The following is a 20,774-nucleotide window of genomic DNA, read 5'->3' as shown; positions in this document are numbered from 1 at the left end:
CCAGGGATATTTTTAATTGAGAAAGTATTTTTGTCTTAAACACATTACATCGCAATGTTGTTTTGGCGTACAGCTTGAACATAAACCATACTCAAGGGCTGCCTCGCACACTTACACAAACCCCATCTCTCTCATTTACTTTGTCACTCTCTTCTCATTTCATCCTTGACCAGCCAAGAATGACATAAATGTTTGACATTGCAATTTTTTCCCAGTTTCAGCACCCCTTCACATTCTCAGTCTCCCCCTATCGCTTTCTCTCCTCTGTTGACAGATATCCATATGACCATTTGAATCCAGGTGAAATGGGAATGTGTTGTTTACCATTTCAAAACCCTGTGCATACCATCCCGGAAATACATTTCCATTCCTTTCTCTTCAGATAAGACTTTCGCTCCCCTACCCCCCCCTCTCTCTCTCTCTCTCTCTCTCTCTCTCTCTCTCTCTCTCTCTGTCTGTCTGTCTCTGTCTCTTACAGGTGAGGTATAGCTTCACAATGCTTTCCATTCATCAACCTCATTTCAAATACAGCTCAGATTTCCACTACAATGTCAAACACATTTTAAATACAGCTCAGATTTCCACTACAACCCCACTGCAAGGACAGAGAGCCATGCATTAGAGGAGGACGCAGCTCTGTGATGCAGTCCCGTGTGTGTGTGTGTGTGTGTGTGTGTGTGTGTGTGTGTGTGTGTGTGTGTGTGTGTGTGTGTGTGTGTGTGTGTGTGTGTGTGTGTGTGTTAGGGATTGGTCAGGACGGTCTGCTATTTGAAAGGTCATCCACCAAATGACTTGCCGATTAGTGAGGCGGACTAGTTTATCTAGATTTTAGTATTTATTTTGACATTTATTTTTGTATATATTTCAGTTACCCTGCTGAAAAGATCAGCTTTCTCCAGTATGAATTTCCATGCTGGTTCTATCTGGTTAGTGTTGGTTTGGTGCTGGTCTAGCTGGTGGATCCGGCAGAACCAAGTTGCTCACAAGCAAAACTTAAGTTGGTAACGTTTCAGGTGTAGCTTGTTAACCTCTTCAACTCAGGAGCCTTTTTGGGCTGCACCCTGCAATTTTTCACACTCAAATTTAAAAGCTCACCATTTACTCATACTGAGGATTAATTGTCAAACATTGTTCTTATGTTTGACAATTAAGTTCTTAGGAACTCCCAATTATTCATAAATAATATTGTATATGTTTAAAATCTTATGATAAATAGAATTTAATTGTTGTATAATTCTGGTTCTATTCATTCCACCTCCCTCCAAAAACTCTTATTTTATTCCACTTTTTTCCTCTATCAACTTCCATCACAACAAGCTAATCTGAAATTATGTATTTTAGCCCTCACAGAAGTGCTCGTCCATTGACATTCAATTTAATTTTCTGTTCATACACCACCCCAGTGTTTCATTGAATATCTTGGCCTCTGAGTGGAGTATAAGCTAAATCTAGGTGTCATTAGAAAGATCTGAGATCCTCCCCTTTGCTATGATGTGTAACATAGATGATTTTTATCATCAATAGTTAGTAACATATATTTCCGATGATTTGTTTAGCATGCTTTTCCTTCTAAACCGCATATTTTGTTCTGGACATCTAAGATATTACATTAGATTATTCACACATGCAAACTCACAGTCAAGTAAAATGTTACATTTTTTAGAAAAGCAGATAAAAAGGTTTTAGCTATTTGGGGCTTACAGCAGCAGTGATAGGCTCATAAAGAGATGTTTGTATTTGATGTCTTACAGAAATCATTGTAATGGGATCAATGAAAAGGAGGATCAAGACCCGGCCCCGCTCTCCGCCCTGCCACAATCATATTTCACTTTGTTATTCTTTTGAAAATCTTTTGAACTTTGGTATTATGGCAACAAAATAAACTTTACAGTCACATTCCTAAGAAAGAGATCTTTCGTTTGGGATATTATTTATTTCTATTCAAGTGCTATTAGGAGCAGCAGTGAGAGAGGAGAGAGAGATTAAAAAAAAATATATTACTCGCCAGTTCTCCGATACGCCGTAGCTTGTTCCTTGGCCACTCCTCCACACTCCAACGGACGACAGCCGTGCCTCTCCAGGCGGATCGGAAGTAGACCTCCAGCCCCTGGTGGACGGAACGCCTCGCCTTCTTGGGGAACAGAAGGGGTCTCCCCCGCCCCTGGCAGCGGTTCTCCTGCTCCAGGCGGTCGGCAGCGAGCCCCTCCCCGCTCGCGGTTGGCGTTCTCAGACCCCACCGCGTTTCAGCGGCTGGTAGGTGACTCCTCCGCCCCTGGCAGCGGCCCTGACCGCTCCAGGCGGTCGGTTAGGAGCCCCTTCTCCCCTCGTGATTGGCAGCTTTCGTCCCCTTCCAGGCGGCCGGGCTCATCATCCCCCAGCAGATGGCCACGGCTGCTCCGTTGGGGTGGACAGTAGTGGCGAGAACTCTACTACGGCATATCCCTCCTCCTTCCCGGGTCTCGGCACTAGTGTAAGCAGTCAATGGAAAGGAGTTAAAGATTCAAAACCCCTGCACCCTCTGCCAAACTGTTCTTGAACACAACAACGTGTCTTAAAAGTTCTTCCCTAAAGGCTTGAGTATTATACACAATCACTAAGTGTCACACTTTTACCGACACACTCTTATATTTGATACTCTCCAACTAGATGGAATCGTACATGTAGTCTAGAGCATAAGAATTTAGAATCTGTACCCATCATATTCTGTATGATTTTCTGTGAAATCTATCAACCCCAACTGGCCCTAAATCTGCGGGCTGGAGCTGACTAGCACCAACGAGCAACAACAAATGCGGGCTAAAATTTGTGTTAAAGAAAAGTGTCCAATCGGGATCAGATGTATCACAAATCTAAATATACTGGACTGATTAGTCAACTAGACCACTGACTAGTTATTTTTGAAAATACTTTATGTAGTTGTGCACATCCCTAGTGTGTGTGTGTGTGTGTGTGTGTGTGTGTGTGTGTGTGTGTGTGTGTTGTGTAGGCTCTGTTGTTAATCTAATAAATGAACTGCAGTTGGTTGAATCAACTTGAGTGTCAGGGAATGATGGAGGTGCAAGTCTTGGGATGTGTGTCTATAATGAATTTTATAAGGTGTGTGTGTGTTTGTGTCTATGTGTGTGATGAATAGTCCCTGCCACCAAATGAATAGCCCGCAGTGCCTGCCACAACTGATAATTGCATTAAATTGGCACTGGAAGCAAGGAGCAAAGACCCCTGGTAAATAAGCCAACCACAATTCACCTTGACCCAGCAGGCCGCACTCTCACATTCACTCGCACAAGCGCAAATGTTCACAACTGTGAATGTACGACTAGTGACCATACAAGTCAATTCCCCAGGCATGGGTCATGCTAACATGTTTCTCTCTCTTTCTCAGGTTGCCTGATGGACAGGCTGATGGGGGTCCTGGAGCTGCAGGTAAATTACGTAACCTAGAGGAGCAGCTGATCAAAGCTAAGGAGAAGATCAACTCTTACCGCAGTCTGCCTGCTGATGGTGTGTTAACACGAACACACACACACATTTAACTACCTATAAATGGTGACATAAAGACATCTGATGTTTATACATGAAGCTAATTATATATACACACTAACTCTAACCCAAACCCTAAAACTGCATTTTCCTTTTTTTTTTTCATGTGATCCTCCACAGACCCATCAGTAAGTCTCAAGTCACTAGAACACACACCAGTATTTCTTTTAACTCGAATTATACTGGATGTCATTTAGCATTATCATCAATATTAACAAAGAGCATAGCAACCATTATAACTGGGTCTTTTCTAGAAATTTCTAGGCTCCCCCCAACATTATATTTGAACTTGGATTGTCGATTTAACACTGCAATGAATTATGTAAAAAATTATGTGTAAAAAAAATTTACACAATCATGCCACCAGACCCGTACATAATTCTAATGATAGACTGATGTATCGACCAATATTTGGCCATTTCACGATTATTGGCATCTGCCGATAACAGTGTTTGCTTGGCTGATTGACAGAAGTGTTAACTTTTTATTGTGTTGGTTCCAAAATCTACCAATAACATTTTCAATGGATAGTCAACACTTACTTTTTTCAAGGTTTTTTGCAAATTTGAGTAAATATTGCATTAAATGAAGTGTTTGTTTCACTTTTTAAATTTTCGGTAAATCTGATTTACTGTTGTAAAATGTCATTATGTTTGTCGGCATTTACATTGGTTATCGGCCATGCTGCTCTCTAGATATTGGCATTTTGAAAAACCTATTTCGGTCGACCATTTGTAAATTCTGTAATAAAGTCAGGCTTAAAGAACATGTACCTTCATGTTTTTACAAGCCGCATCAGTAGGGGGCAGTCAGCCAACTAACTGTAACGAACCTCACAGAATGAGAGCCTGTCACACAGGAGGCGTTCTTGACAGCTGTAAAAAGCACAACAGAATGCAGGGACGAGACGTTCGAGACACGATTGTCAAAGTTTCAACTACTTGTAACTTGACACAGCATCTTAAAAACATGCCGTTTATGAAACCAGTGAGACCAATCAAAATCGTCCAACCTACATTTACATTTATGCATTTGGCAGAAGCTTTTATCCAAAGCGACTTACAGTGCAATTATTACAGGGACAATCCCCCCGGAGCAACCTGGAGTTAAGTGCCTTGCTCAAGGGCACAATGGTGGTGGCCGTGGGGTTTGAACCTGTGACCTTCTGATTAACAGCCCTGTGCTTTAGCCACTACGCCACCACCACCTGATGAATATGTAGATTTAAATTAGCATTGAGGAACATAATTGCAAAAAGGATTGCTGTGTGCATATTAGGGGTGTAACGGTTTTAGGGTCACGGTTCCGTATTTGCCATGTTCAAAAAATATTACTGCCAAATCCAAAGTAAGAATACTCTATTTGGTAAAAAAAACACTTAAACAGGTTTGCCCTTAATAAAACAAATCATTGTTTTACTGTAACCATAGTTTAACTATGGTATTTGTAGTAAAAACAGAGTAACCACAAAATCATCATGGTCACTGTCATGTTTACAATATATAGTATAATCATGGTTACTGTATGGAAACTACAGTATTATGTGAGAGCAGTCATGGTTACTACAATATTATTATAGTAAAACCATGGTTAATTTTCATTAGGTTCTTTAACAACAAACTTTTCTTTAATTAATAAATCATAATTTTAACTTAATACCTGCACTATTACGCTACATTGACATAGAAAGCATTTCAAACTCTACTGCACATATATTCAATATTTGGAAGTTGTACATGACTATAGAAGGAACTTTAAATGGATTAAAATGGATATGAGGGATGTTGTGATGCGGCTCGAGTGTTTTAATCATATGCTGAAATCACACATCTTAATCAGTGGATTAGGGAAACATATCGTTGACAATGAACACCCTAATCGCTTTAGTTATTGTTTTATGCACAGAAAACCGAGCATTTCAGACATATTATGATTATTTGTTTGTGCAAAAACCTTTACAAACATTATAAGTAAACCTAGAGGAAAATAATTGACCCCTTGAAGTACCTCTGGTTGGGAATCTCTGCTCTAAAAGAAAGGTTTTTGCATTGTTAGAAAAAGTAATGATTTAATAATTTTAAAAGCATTATTTACTTTATTTATGAATAGCCTGTTTTTACCATTGAGGACGACTCCAAGGGGAGTTTTGTCAGATCAAGCTAATGTCTGAGGACAATTTTGTCCCCACAGTATACCGTAGCTAAGTAAACACATAACAGTGAGACAGTGTGTGAAGGCTGACAGCTCTTCTTCAGCTGCTGCTGTAATGGCTTGCTGGTAATGCTGACTGAAGGAAAGATGAAACGTGTGAAATTAATAGGAACCTTTTAATATAGATGAAAAGTGTGTGTGTGTGTGTGTGTGTGTGTGTGTGTGTGTGCATGTGTGGATATGCGTATGAGTGTGTTTGGACTGAAGGACGGTCATATCACTACAGGGAGACTGGATAAATCGTCCTCTAGCCATCCTTTGCCTTCTGTGTACTGTTCATACACAAACATAGCTATCTCAATGAGAACATACCATAGACTTATTAAAAGCTAATTATATGATAAACTAACCCTAATCTTAACTTGAAAACAACACTGTAACAAGTAACAATAAGCCTCTATTTGTTAACATTAGTAAATGTATTTGATGTATCAGGAACTAACAATGAACAGCATTTATTAATCTTGGTTAATGTTAATAACCTAATAATTATTTTTATGAAATCATGAATACATATCCCTGGATGTCCCAAAAGGGAGTTTTCATTCCCAAAGTAAACCTAAGTAACCCAACACACAAACACATACATAGTTAATAAAAAAGTGATGTGGACCAACAGAAATGGCAAGAATCATGGAAAACCTATGATGTTGTTAAGCTTTGTTCTTATTCCTTTATAATATCACTAAACACTCTCATACACACATCCTCTATGGCAGATTTCTGGGTCAGCAGCTCTTATAGTATTGCAGGGATCTTTTGTGTTGTTGTCTTCTCAGGAAGCGTTAGTGGAACACTATACAGAGAGATCACAGGCATGTGCTGGGTTGTGTTACAGTCTCTGATACCCTTATTGACTTACATTACACCACTTTTTAACCTTAAACAAATTCACACAGGCTATAGCCTGCAATACACACACACACCTTTTACACTGCTTGTAGCATCTACACACTTGCACATCACACAAAAAACCAAGATCGCAATGTACAATGTGTGATAACTACACCTATATCCTCTTACCATTAAGAGTGAGTAAATGTCCTTAAATGCTATTTGTAGCAACATCTTGTGTGGTGCTCTTTGAACAATGTAATGGCAATATACTATGTATGATAGACAATATAATTTAATTAAATAATTATGTACTGTAAATTAGACATGCATTAATTGCTAAAATTAACATTGAAATTAACACAATGTGTGTTAAATGTTCACTCAAAAATATTTGAAAACAGAAATCGTACACTTATCCACCCTAATGAAAAAAGATTTGTGGTGGTACCATGCATCAGCGATGATATCAGATGTTAATACCTTTGTACTTTGATAGCATGGTATGATTAACACATTCATATACCATGGTATTTACATGGTACATTACTCTAAGGTGCATGTCCAAAAAAGCAAGGTATTGCCAGGCTACCATGCCCAGTGCTATTTTTTATAATTGCATTAGCATGACTGTAGATTTTGGGTCTGACACATTTGTTAATCGGCCAAGCAAGTACAGGCTAATGTCAAAAATAAAAAAAATGGCCAAATATCAACTATTTTATCGACCTGGCTGATATATCAGTTTATCATTAGTCTTGAAATAATGTAATATGTGAATGTTTGTGTTTGTTCGTGCAGGCCCAGGAAAGGACCAGGAGGAGCTGAGAAGGAAGGTAGAGAATGGCGTGAGGGAACTGTGGTATTTCATACGCAGTGAAGTGAAGAAACTGCCACTGGTTGAGACTGCAGCTCTGCAGAAGCATGCTGACTCTCTCCAGCAGGAGCTGGGACACCAACAAAGGTTATACAGTACGCACACACACACACACACACATATCAGAAATGTAAACACATAACATTTTTGCCAGAACTAATAGATTATACATTATTATTTTTATATAATGAACAGCAATAGACCGATAATCAGTTTGACCAATACTCTTTACTTAGTATTGGTCAAACTGTATTGGTAAATACTCTTTACCAATATTGATACTTTTGTACTTGATCTGTTATTGATTCTTCGATGTTGGGTCTACCAGTAAGTGCTGCCATTCATTTTGAAGTGAGAAACACGTAATAATGTAAGCTTAACAGTTCAGGTCCGGATTTACTTAATTTTCTGTGTTCCAAATTGGATCGGGCCTGGTTGACCACATTGTCTTTCAAAGTACGCTCTTTTAACCGCGGACCAATACAATCATGTTTGACATATGCGCACTATGAATGCTTTGATACTCTTTTAGTAGTCAACTCTGGCGCATGCACCAACGATGTGTGTAGAGAAAATCTGAGCCGTCCGCACAGACTATGCTGATGACAAATTTTGTGCCACGCATACTGTGCGCAGAGCATTCAGCAATTCTGACAACCTAAGTATAATTTGGGCTTTAAACATAGATTCTAATAACCCTTTAGATATGCAAAAACTTATATATAATCCATTAATAAAGCATAAATATAATGAATACTAATGACTGTTAATAATTATTATAAAAAATTGTAACACATACAATAATATTGTATTTGGTAACATTAGTTGACTACATTAGTTAACATAAACTAACAATGAACAGTACTTTTACATCATGTATTAATTGTGGTTAATGTTCTTTTTAACATGTACTAATACAGTTTTGAAATTACAATTGTAAATACAAATGTTCATGCATTGTGAACTAACAATGACAATTTTTATTTTTATAAATGTGACGAGGAGGAGGGTGTGGCAGGGCCATGAGAGAGACGCACGTGGCCGTGCCGCATGTGTGTGTGTTCGTCTTATGTTATATATTGTTTTAACGGTTCCAGCGGTACCATAAACAGTCTTAAAAGACATTGAATTCATAAATCTAAAAATAAGGCTTTAATTGGTATTAACATTTCTTAAATCAATCTTTCAAAAGCCTTAAAAATGCTTAGATATGGGAAGTAGAATTTTATCAATTGTGTTTTTCTGCCATTTACGGTTTAAATTCTCAAAATAATTGGTAACTATTTTTAAAATAATTTACCGAATGCCTCTCGCATTAACGTCACGCAGATCAGGATAGCAGAAACAACAACACTCATATTTTGTTTGCGCTGCGCTGTCTGCTAACTAGCGACAACATGTGGAATCGCAAATTCAATGAAAATTGGCTATTCAACCAAGATTTTGTGGAATGGCTGAAACCTGTACCAGGCAATGTATACGAGGCATGGTGTAGTTTGTTCAGGAATTGTTTCAAACTCAGCACAATGGGAATCAAAGCAGTGGAATCTCACAGTCATCCCGCCAACATATGCCATGTATTTCCCAGTTCCCAGTTCAGTTTTAAGTGACACATTATTATTGGCTTTTCATATGTATATTTTGAATATTCATTAAATCCACACCGCCATGAAAGCACATAAAAAATATGAGAATTATAGTTCTCAGCCAACTGAGCCTTTTTACTGATTGATTTGACTTGTTGTTTTATGTTATTGTTTTCCATGTGTTACACTCTAGAAAGTGTTTTTTTTTTTCTTCATTTTAACATTTTATTATTTTATAATAAACATTTGGTCAAAATGGTAATTGATGTTGTTGTTTTTTTTTGGTTATTGTAAAGTTGGTCTTAAATTTAATTCTGAGTGGCATTAAAAAAGTCTTAAATCTAACTTGCCTTATAAGCTGTTGGAATCCTGTTTAAGTTGAGTTTTACATTAAACTTTATGTTGATTGTTCAAACGGATCCTGCCTCATCTTTGCCCAAATGTAATTGTTACAGTGTTACCGGGTTTCGGAACCACTGTAATAGATAACGGATGGGCAAGGAGGAGGCGGAAACCGGCTGAACAGTCAACATAACTGAATGTAAAACTCAAAATAATACAAACATAAACAAACACACACATGCAGCGCGGCCGTGTGCATCTCTCTCTCCAACTGGCATCTCCGGCCCCCCTTTATCTCGCTCTCCCGCTGATCATCTGATTCATGGCCCGGCCACGCCCTCCTCCTCATCACAATATATTAACATTTAAAAATAATTTAAAAAATATTAATAATGAATGTTACATGTATGTTTTTATTCTTGTAGTCTAATGATGAGTTATTATTGTTTCAAAAATCTAAAATAAAACAAATGAAAATTGGTTCTGCATATTGGTTATCGGACACGTGGACAGAAAAAATAATCAGAATCGGTGGTGTAAAAAACAAAAATATATATATATATATATATATATATATATATATATATATATATATATATATATTGTTTGATACATTTTTAGATTAATGTATAGTAGAATAGATAACTGCTTTAGCACTTTTACCGATAATATGACTGACACTGATATAGACACCTATATATTGTGCTTCCCGATAACACATACAGTACAGGGGGATTTTTTACACTCTTTTTTGCATAAGATCGCACTCACTTGTCCTAGTCATGTGCTACATTTCATTAAAGGAAATAAATGAATTCCCTCTGTAATCTCTTTATAAACAGCTGTAATCTCATGGGCCAGTAATACCATTACTGAGCTTTTAATGGGTGTGTACATTTAGATCAGTGTGTTTGCTCACACTTCAGAAAAAGCTGCCCATGTAATGCCTAACCACAGCTAACAAATGATCTCATTACTAGAGCGTTCTTAATTTTGTTGTGTGTGATTAGCTGTGTTTAGGGACCAGGCCTGTCTTTATTTAAAATGTGACCGTAAAACTAATTTAATTTTTTTTTTTTAACAAAATAGTCTCTAATTTGCTGCAATCAGTTGGTTTGATTAACATAAGCAGTTGGATGCAGTTGTTTGGAGTTTCATGGTGATGTGTTTGTGATATTTAGGTCCATCATGACTGACCTGTATCAACTGAGCCAGGCGGACGGTGCAGGAGAATGGAGAGAGAAAGAGGCTAAAGATCTCTCTGACCAAGTGCAGAACAGAATCATGTACTTACAGGTAGGGTTGTCAGAATACCTTAAATGTCTTACAGCACATTACCACTTATCTTGTTTGAATTACGGGCTGAATTATAGTAGCTTTTCTGTTGTTGTTTGTTGTTCTTTACAGTTTCATACTATTGTTGTTATTATTGTAGTACAATGGAAATTCCGAAAGATTCGGGTCAGGATGCAAAATGCTAATTATACAAAAAGGAGTGGTTTGTAAATGTACTTTGACTTGTATTCAAACCAAAACTGTATAAAGACAAGATACATCATGTTTACCTAATCATATGCATTGCTTTTTGGAGGTATACTTTTTTATTATTATTTTTATTTTTTTTTTTATTGATGCCTGCAGCACTTAACAAAAATCTGTCAAACAATCTGACGAGTTGAATTAACAAGATGATGTGAAACTGGTGATGTTAAACAGGTGAGGCAATAGTGTTAAAGTAAATACACCGATCAGCCACAACATAAAACCACCTGCCTAATATTGTGTAGGTCTCACTTGTGCTGCCAAAACAGTACCAATCCGCATCAGCGCCAACAGTCATGCCACGGTCCAAATCACTGAGATCAAATTTTTTCCTCTTTCTGATGGTTGATGTGAACATTAACTGAACCTCCTGACTAGTATCTGCGTGATTTTATGCAGTGCACTGCTGCCACACGATTGGCTGTTTATATAATCGCATGGATGATTGTTGTTGCCAGACAGGCTGGTTTGAGTATTTCTGTAACTGAGATTTTCACACACAACAGTATCTAATATTTACTCCGAATGGTGCCAATATCATCTCAGAATGCTATATAATGTGTTGTTGTAGTGCTTTCAGTATAGCACAGGGTGAATAATGCTATTCTGAGATGCGGGTTAGTGCTGTTTTGGTGGCACGAGGGGGACCTACACAATATTAGGCAGGTGGTTTTAATGTTGTGGCTGATCAGTGTAAGGAGCCCCCAAAAAAATCCTAGTCCTTCAAGAGCAAGGATGTGTCGATGCTCACAAATTTGCCAACAGATGCTTCAGCAAATATTCCAGGGCTTTCAGAAAAATTTTTCCAAACACTGATTTGAAGGATTTTGGGCGTTTCACCCTCAACAGTGTGCAATATAGTTAAAAGATTCAAGGAATCCGGTCAAATCTCCGTGCGTAAGGGGTAAGGCCGAAAACCACTTTTGACTTGCGTCTGGAATGGTAAACCTTTGTCAATCAACACCATTTGCCGCTGCATCTACAGATGGCTTTACTATGCATAGCAGAAGCTATACATCAACAGATCCAAAAACCAGTGTCTGTCATGATATGGGGGTGTGTCAATGCCCATGGCATGGGCAACTTGCACATGTGTGAGGGCACCATTAATGCATAAAGAATTAATTAAGAAAGAAAGATACAAATTGATCTTTAGTGCCCAAATGCTTAATAAGTGTTATTAGAAGAAATGGTTATGTTACACAGTGGTAAACACTCGACTGTCCCAACTTTTTAAGAATGTGTTGCAATCATCTGATATGAAATGAGTGTATATTTTCAAAATAATATACAAATTCACAAGGTAAAACGTCAGATAATGTGTTGTTGTAGTGCTTTCAGTATAGCACAGGGTGAATAAAATTTACAAATCATTACTTTTTGTTTTCATTAGCATTTTCCATTCTGTCCCCAACTTTTTTGTAATTTGGGTTGTAGATATACTGAACTTCTGTCTTTAATGCGGCATTGCAAGTCCGGTTACAATTCCATCTGCGCAATTTTTTAATTGTCTGTGAAGTAAGCGAATTGGGAAGCAGATATTATGTACTCTCTTTATGAAGCTGTTTTCCTCATGGGAACCACAAAGTCAGTAGGTTTTTCAGGTTTCTAAATTCGTTAGCCAAAACAGGCATTTGTTTTTATTTACATATAATAAACTTGCATTGACCTGAAGCAAATTATAATTAATACAGACTAACCCTAATTCTTACCATAAATATTTGTCATGCTTATGTGTGAAATAAGACATTATTTAGTCCCATAATTAAGATTTCTCCTCACAAGATATATAATAGAAGTTTTATTATATTTCAAAGGACATTTTCACAATTGTAGCTCTGATACTGTAAGTATAAACATTATTAATAACACTTAATAATATGTTTCTATTTGCTATTATTACTAAATGCATAAGGTATCATGAACTAACAATTATTAATATATTTTGATAGCATAATGCATTAACTAATACTAATTGTAAAATTACCATTTAACAATGTAAATGTACATTTACATTTTGTCATTTAGCAGATGCTTTTATCCAAAGCAACTTACAAATGAGGAACATAGCTAACAATTTATTGTAAAAAATTCAACAATATCTACAGTATCGCAGTGCCACATTCTCAAGGTGGCTGGAGTGGTAGAGAAGCTAGCGTAGAAGAAAGAGACAGACTTTGTCTTACAGGCTTGTTCATTGACTGCAGAGAGTGAGTTGTGACATAGACCTGGAGGAGTGAATTAAACTAAGATGGTGCTTTTCCATTGGCTGTCAGGAAGGCCTGATTCAAAGCCTTGAATTTGATGCAGACAACTACGGGTAGCCAGTGGAGTAAGATCAAGAGTTGGGTGACATGAGCCCTCTTTGGCTGACTGTAGACGAGACACGATGCTGCTTTCTGTATCATCTGCAGTGGCTTAAGCTAGCTGGGAGACCGGCCAACAGGGCATTACAGTAGTCCGGTCTTGAAATGACCAGCGCTTGGACCAAAAATGTATTAGTGTAAGTTGAAATGAACATTATCCAAGATAAGTTTTGAAAAACATTTTATTGTTGTAAGTTTTAGCAACTTATTCAGAGTCGAAGCTGTATTTATTTTGAAATAGAAGAGAATAAGTCTGTGAGTTATGGAAATACAGTCCATTCAATTTGTTGCACAGTTTTGTGGGTCATTATGTCTTGTCTAATTTTCACAAGCCATGGTTTCTGGGTTTATTTGTCTACTGAAATTTTGTGGAAAGGTGTTTTTTCAAAATTTAATGGCTAATCGACACCAGTGCAACATAAGCCTATTGAACGGATTGTGCTTCCATTCCTCACAGCCTTGTTTTCTTTTGTGCCTAATAAAATAAGCCGTCTACACTGACTAAAGTCTATAGAAAACAAGTAAATGCACATCCTCTCTCCTCAATTTTACACTCCTCTGTCCCTCTCAAATGGCCATATATCAATGAGAGGGGTGATTATACTGCAATTGGTGGGACAGCAGTATATTGTCCCTCTCCCTGAGACAGGTTAGAACTGTTGTTCTGTACCAACTCCACACTGGAGACTAAACTGACATTCAGCTGCACAACAATGCAGTGGCAAGCAGAAGCACACAGGCTATAATCAGCAACGTTGAGCTTGATTGCGTGTTTGACCCTCAGTATAAACATCTCCTGCAGGAAGACTTTAAACTGCCGCAACATGCTGAAGTTATGTCTGGAATGTCAACAGCACTTTGTGAGTTTAGACAATAGGCACTTTTGCCTGACAATCAGTACATCTGCAACTGCTCATTCGTGATAGATTTAACTTTAGGTTTAAAGCTTGTACCGTTCCCCTTCCATTGAATATTCTGTACTATTTCTAGGTCACTACTATCTCAAATTAGCAAATTTGAGACATTGACCATGTTGACAATGGTCAGATTTCTTTGCTTATATTGAGCCACACAACAAGCAAAACAGAAGCTTTTTCACTAGTGGTCTTTTGCACCCCACATTATAGGAGAGACCAAAGCTAGGTGACACACTTTTACTCCAGTGAATAGTTTTCATGGTAGGTTTATTTTAAGTCAGTTTCTGCATAGTCACACACTTAGAAGTCATTGTATTACTATTGAACATTTTCACTGTTCTTGTCCAAGAAAACTATACAGTTAATTTAACACACATTGAACTTTATGTGACAACATTCCCCAGTAGCAGAGTATATTTTTACAGTATACATGTCCACACCATGCATTAAAACTCTTAAACTCTCATCCTTCACGGTTTTAATCTGCCGGTAGACTGGCTATCCACGTTCATGATTCGCATTAGGGTGTCAGCATCAAGTGTCGCTTTGAACTCCACATGAAAATCACTTGCAAACAAAACAGTCTCATTTATGTCTTTTCCAAAAATGGAAAAGTAACGTACAAAAATATTAATTAATTGTTTTGGCCAACAAACATTTGAAACATTTTATGAATAAATTATCTACATTTCTGACATTTAAAACGCATGAAAACCTTCCTTAATAAAAATGTGAAAACATGCCCCAATCTGACTTTTGTGAAAATACCTTTGTCCCAAAGACATATTTAAACCTTTCAGTGAAAATATACACACATAATATTGTTGACCCTTGCCAGTGTATGCCAGTGTGGTTTGATTATGTTCGCTTGTTTGGCCAAGAACAATAACAAAAATATGATGATAGTGAAAATGTACTTTGGAAGATAGAATTCTGAAAAAATATTCTAATTTAAGAGGGTTTTTAACTTGGTGTTTGAAACCAACATATAAAACCTCCACTAGAGAAAACACACATCAATTGGACTTTTGACTATAATCTTATTGTAACTGAGATATCGCCTTTGTGACAACTTCCCCTGGTCTTCCCTATTTGAAGTAGAAGATTTAGTTTATTCACTGTTCTTTGTGCTGTAGGTTTAACATGTTACTACTACCAACTCAACTTAATTTAATTATAATAATAATGTTTATTTTATATAGCACCTTTCTACAAACTCAAGGTTGCTTCAAATGTAGCAAGCAAATACAATTTCTTTTTTTTTTTTTTAAACAGAAGAGCAGATCAATTAATACTGACTCATCAGTCCTCACCAGTCAGAAGACCTAAGTGAGCAATATGCTGTGTAGGGATAATATCTGTGATGTCAGGAGGGGAAAGACCATGTAGAGATTTAAATGTCGTAAGAAGTAATTTATATAGAATGCAGTAAGAAACAGGTAGCCAGTGCAGTCTACATAAGATGGGGGTGATCTGAAATGATTTCTTGGAATAAGTGAGAGACCGAGCTGCAGAATTCTGAATGCGTTGCAGTTTATTGATTGTTTTAATGGGGAGACCAGAAAAGACAGTAGTCAAGTTGTGAAGTGATAAAAGCGTGAACTAGAGTCTCTGCATCTTTTATTTTGAGAATGGGGCATAGTCTGGCAATATTACAGAGGTGAAAGAAAGCAGCTTTTGTGAGAGTAGAGATGTGAGGGAGGAAGGAGAGTGAAGAATCAGGTTTCTGACAGTAGCGGAGGGACAGACCAGGACACCATCAATATCAACAAACTGATCAGAGTGGCGAGATGTAAGATTTGTGAAACCAACTAAAAGTACATTGTTTTGTCAGTTTTAAGTTTGAGAAAATGATTGGTCATCCAGGTATTGATGTCATTGATACATGCAGATAAGGAGCTTGTAGGTAAGGGGGCAGTGGGTTTTGAACTGATATAAAGCTATGTCGTTAGCATAACAGTAAAAGTTGAGTCCATGCCGGTGGGTGATGTGACCCAGGGGAAGCATATACTGTAAGTGATGAAGAGCAGTGGACCAAGAATAGAACCCTGAGGGACGCCTTGAGAAACTGGAGCTGTAGTAGATTTTGACTGATAGTGATAGACTGTAGTGTTGACAGTCAGATAGATAAGAATTGAACCAGGATAGTACAGTACCAGAAATGCCAATAGCAGAGAGGCAAGAAATGATTATGCTGTGATCAAAGTGAACAAGAATAGTGAGGGCACCAGAGTCCGTGCCATTAGAAGATCATTTGTCGGTGGTGGTGGTGGCGTAGTGAACTAAAGCACTGAACTGGTAATCAGAAGGTTGTAGGTTCAATCCCCACAGCCACCACCATTGTGTCCTTGAGCAAGGCACTTAACTCCGGGTTGCTCCGGGGGGATTGTCCCTGTAATAAGTGCACTGTAAGTCGCTTTGGATAAAAGCGTCTGCCAAATGCATAAATGTAAATCATTAACAAAGCTAATGCATGCAGTCTCTGTGCTATGGAGTGGACAGAAACTAGATTGAAAACACTCAAAGTGATTGTGTGAGGTTAGATAGGATTGTAGCTAAAGGCAACCACTTTTTCCATCAATTTGACAGAAAAGGGAGATTTGAAATAGGACGGTAATTTTTAAGGTCTGAAAGGTCTAGGCCGGGCTTTTTTTTTTAAAGTTCTAGAGGGATAATACAAGTACTAAGAAGTCTGTTGATGAGGAGAGAGATGTTTTGAAAAGTGTTTTGGTTCTGGAAGAGGCATTATTGATAAGGGAAGAAAAATATGCAGAGTGTGCAGCATTTAATGCAGATTTGTATGTCTGCATATGGTCATTGTAGGCAGATGAGTGAACAGTTAAACCATTTTTTTTTTAAAGAGACACTCAAGGTGGCATCCTGCAGCTTTCAGAGTGCAAAGTTCAGGTGTAAACCAGGGAAATGAGTGAGTGGAGGGGACAAGTCTACACTTAAGTGGGGCATGTAAATCAAGGGCATTAGAAATGGATGTATTGTATCTAGTGAGGATGTCAGTGGGACAGTTAAGTTCAGTAATATGTAGGTATGAGGTGTGTACTGATGCAGAAAAGGATACAGGATCAATAGATTTAACGTTGCAGTAGGTTATAATGGATTTCAGACATGACCTGGTGAGAGAGGTCTCACAACAGAGACATTATTTAAACCAGCAATACAGACTAGGTCTAGAGTGTGACCCTGAGAGTGTGTAGGGAAGTCAACATGTTGTACTAAATTGAAATACTTAAACACAGAGTTGAGCTCATGGGCATCAGTGCAATCAGTATCTACATGTATGTTGAAATCACCAGTAACAATACAGATGAACACATGGGCACAAGTTAGAATTAACAACTCATTCAGATCAATGAAGAAATTAGACAAAGATTTTGGTGGGCGATACACAAGAGCCACAAGCAGTGGCGATGGATCAATAACTTTAATAAACAGGTATTCAAAGGTGCTAATCTCATGGAAGTCAGTGATTTTAGAAAGTAAGCTGCTGCTATAGACAGCAGCCAGACCACCACCCATGGAAATCAGGTGAGGTTTAGCCAGGTAGTTGTATCCAGGGACAGTAAGCAGGTTCATGTGGAAATAGTCATTGGGATTGTGTAATGTTTCAGTAAGCAGCAGTATATCTAGGTTTTTATCAGTTATTGTGGTGCAGAACAGTGGCCTTTTCTGTAAGGGCCAACATTTAATCAGAGCAATGGCAGTATGTAAACAGTCACAACACGTAGATCGGTTTTGGTGAGGCTGTTCACATGTAATAGCTGTTGGGGAGCAGTAATTTCTCCCACGATGAGCAGCAGACAGCATAATGTAACAAGTATCCATACGATTTGACCAGATAGAGGGTACAGCAGATGCAAAGAATTGTCGAGGAGATTGTTGGATGTAGCGTGACCATCGGGTAATTCCAAGCACTTTACTGAGGCTGTATGTAGCCTTATCGAGACCGGGGCGGCAAAAGTTTAAGCCGTGCAGTTGCAGCGGCAAATAGTTAAGCGCCATGATAAAGGCACAGCCAATCATCAAGCCTAGAGCAGCCACTCTAACCAGGCCAGGGGCAAATGTTTTGAGTCCAAAGATGTGCATCGTTAGATCAATGACAAACAGCAGTGGAATCACAATGTCGCTAAGTGTTGCGCAATGTAATTGTTACTGTGCACCGGATTTGATACGCTCTGTCGCCATTTGTACAACACCAGCGAGACACAGAGACATAACCAGTTATTTGAGAAGCAGAAGGTAGCCCACCACCCAAATACTGTCCACAGCAGTTAAAACGAGAAAGTGGAGACTCACTAACCAACTATGCGGGAACAGCAAAGAATCGCGGAGGTTGCCAGCCAGTGGCAGAGAAATGCACAGTAAATTGCAAGAGCAACGAAAACCCAAAGCAAATCCAGAATGTAAATCCAGTGGATAAATTGATGAAGTAATCCAGGGTATAGTACAAGGTAGGTAAGAGAAGATGTATCAAAGCAAATGAGGGAGTCCAAACATTTAAACACGCAGAACAAACACGAGTACCGGCGAAAAGCGGCAGCAAAATTCTCACCGGAAGCGTTCACCGGAAACTATTAGCATAGTGTCAGCTTTATTACATTTTGAGCACTGTCCATCAGTTTTGTGAGTGAGTGAGTGAGTGTGAGTGTGTGAGTGAGTGAGTGTGTGTGTGTGTGAGTGAGTGTGTGTGAGTGAGTGAGTGAGTGTGTGTGTGTGTGAGTGTGTGTGTGAGTGTGTGAGTGAGTGTGTGAGTGAGTGTGTGAGTGAGTGAGTGTGTGAGTGAGTGAGTGTGTGAGTGAGTGAGTGTGTGAGTGAGTGTGTGAGTGAGTGAGTGTGTGAGTGAGTGAGTGAGTGTGTGAGTGAGTGTGTGAGTGAGTGTGTGTGTGAGTGAGTGAGTGAGTGAGTGAGTGAGTGAGTGAGTGAGGTTTGTCAGAGTGGTAATGAGTTCAGGAGTGTGATTAAAGTGATGGAGTGTATTTTACTGTTCGTTTGAGAGAGAGACAGGTTGAAAACGAAGGAGCCCTGTCTCTGTGTCTCCTATGAGGAATGACAGCCTTCTCACAGTCTGTCTCACTACACCACTGCCATCCATCTCTTGTCTACAACACTCTCTCTTTCTCACACTCTGTTTTTCTTTCTACCCCAGTCATTCTCCTTTCATTCGTCTCAGTCCTTTTGTCTATTTCTCTTGTACTATTTTCCAACCTGTTTGTTTCATCTTCTTTTATTCAGCTTAGATCACTCAGACAACATATTCTTCTACAGTCAGAGACTAATTTATAATTTCCTCTAGCATACTTTAGAAATATTATCATATTTCAAGAAATGATTGTAGCATTTCGAACACCTCGACCAATGATGTTTTGTGCCCTGTTGTTTGTGTTCTATCATGTTTTCTGGCGGCCTTGAAAGCCATATGATATAAATGTCTTCAACCGCTCTGTGAGCTGCAGGGTACAGAATACCTACTTGAGCTTGAGTTGTCTGGAGTTTTCCAAACGCAGATTCATGTGGTGTTGTATTTTGATGTCTCGCAGATCAAAGAAACTACATTCATGGGGTAGATAACTTATATGTGTGAATTTGTCTTCAAAAACCTCTCTCTCTATATACTATAATCCACAGAACCCTCAGGACTGCAGCAAGGCTCGTAAGCTGGTGTGTAACATTAATAAAGGTTGTGGTTATGGCTGCCAGCTGCATCATGTGGTCTACTGCTTCATGATTGCCTATGGCACACAGCGCACACTCATACTGGAGTCGCAGAATTGGCGCTATGCCACTGGCGGCTGGGAGACCGTCTTTAAACCTGTCAGTGAAACCTGTACTGATCGCACCGGGGCCTCCACTGGACACTGGTCTGGTCAGTAATGCACATTAACACTCAATTACACAGAAAACAAAATATCTTTTAATGAGTATCACATTCCACATTTTCAATACAATGGCAGTAGATAGTGCCTCACTTTAAAGCTTAGAACAAGACCCCAAAATATTATAAAAGTAGTCCATGCAATGCCTGCATCATAGTTTAAGTGTTCTGAAGACCTACAATTTATTTTTGTGAAAGACATCCAAAAATGAGTAATTTCAGTGAGTATCACATTCATGAGTGCTATGAGAGAAGCTTGTTCACAGTGCCTCGCTTGTTCAAGAAAGAAAGAAAGTCATACAGGTTTTGAACGAGTGTTGGTTGGTCAGTTGTTTTTCATAAATGCACCTTGGAAAAGACAAATTTAAAGACGACATTTAACAGCTTTTCAAGTCACAAAAATGTTAATCCCATATGACGTATAAAGTGTAAAGTCATTTAAACAATTAATAATGTTAATGTATTTAAATGTATTTTTTTATGAATTAATTTATTTAAGAATATGATGGATTGAGGAATTTGATTGGATTGTGAAAAGTCATTCGTTAATTTATTTTGATTTATTAGTTTAAATTTCTTTAAATCATTTTTATTTATTAATTATTTACGTTATGCACAATACAAATGTATTTCTATAGAAATTTATTTAAATTGATTTGTTTAAATGTATAT

General features: G+C 38.1%; 1 protein-coding gene across 1 annotated transcript in view; it reads left to right on the top strand.

The window, feature by feature from the left end:
• LOC127657304 (alpha-(1,6)-fucosyltransferase-like) overlaps positions 1 to 20,774 on the top strand; it is a 153,553-nt gene that overhangs the window by 121,677 nt on the left and 11,102 nt on the right. Inside the window, exons 4-7 of the mRNA XM_052146037.1 lie at positions 3,383 to 3,501; positions 7,387 to 7,549; positions 10,572 to 10,686; positions 19,856 to 20,093. Of these exons, the coding sequence (XP_052001997.1) occupies positions 3,383 to 3,501; positions 7,387 to 7,549; positions 10,572 to 10,686; positions 19,856 to 20,093 (635 nt within the window). The remainder of the gene's footprint in view (positions 1 to 3,382; positions 3,502 to 7,386; positions 7,550 to 10,571; positions 10,687 to 19,855; positions 20,094 to 20,774) is intronic.

The sequence above is a fragment of the Xyrauchen texanus genome, chromosome 16 (assembly GCF_025860055.1).
Source record: "Xyrauchen texanus isolate HMW12.3.18 chromosome 16, RBS_HiC_50CHRs, whole genome shotgun sequence".
NCBI classification, from domain to species: Eukaryota; Metazoa; Chordata; class Actinopteri; order Cypriniformes; family Catostomidae; genus Xyrauchen; species Xyrauchen texanus.
The sequence above is the reverse complement of the archived record's forward strand: the minus strand, read 5'-3'. Positions and strand labels throughout refer to the sequence as shown.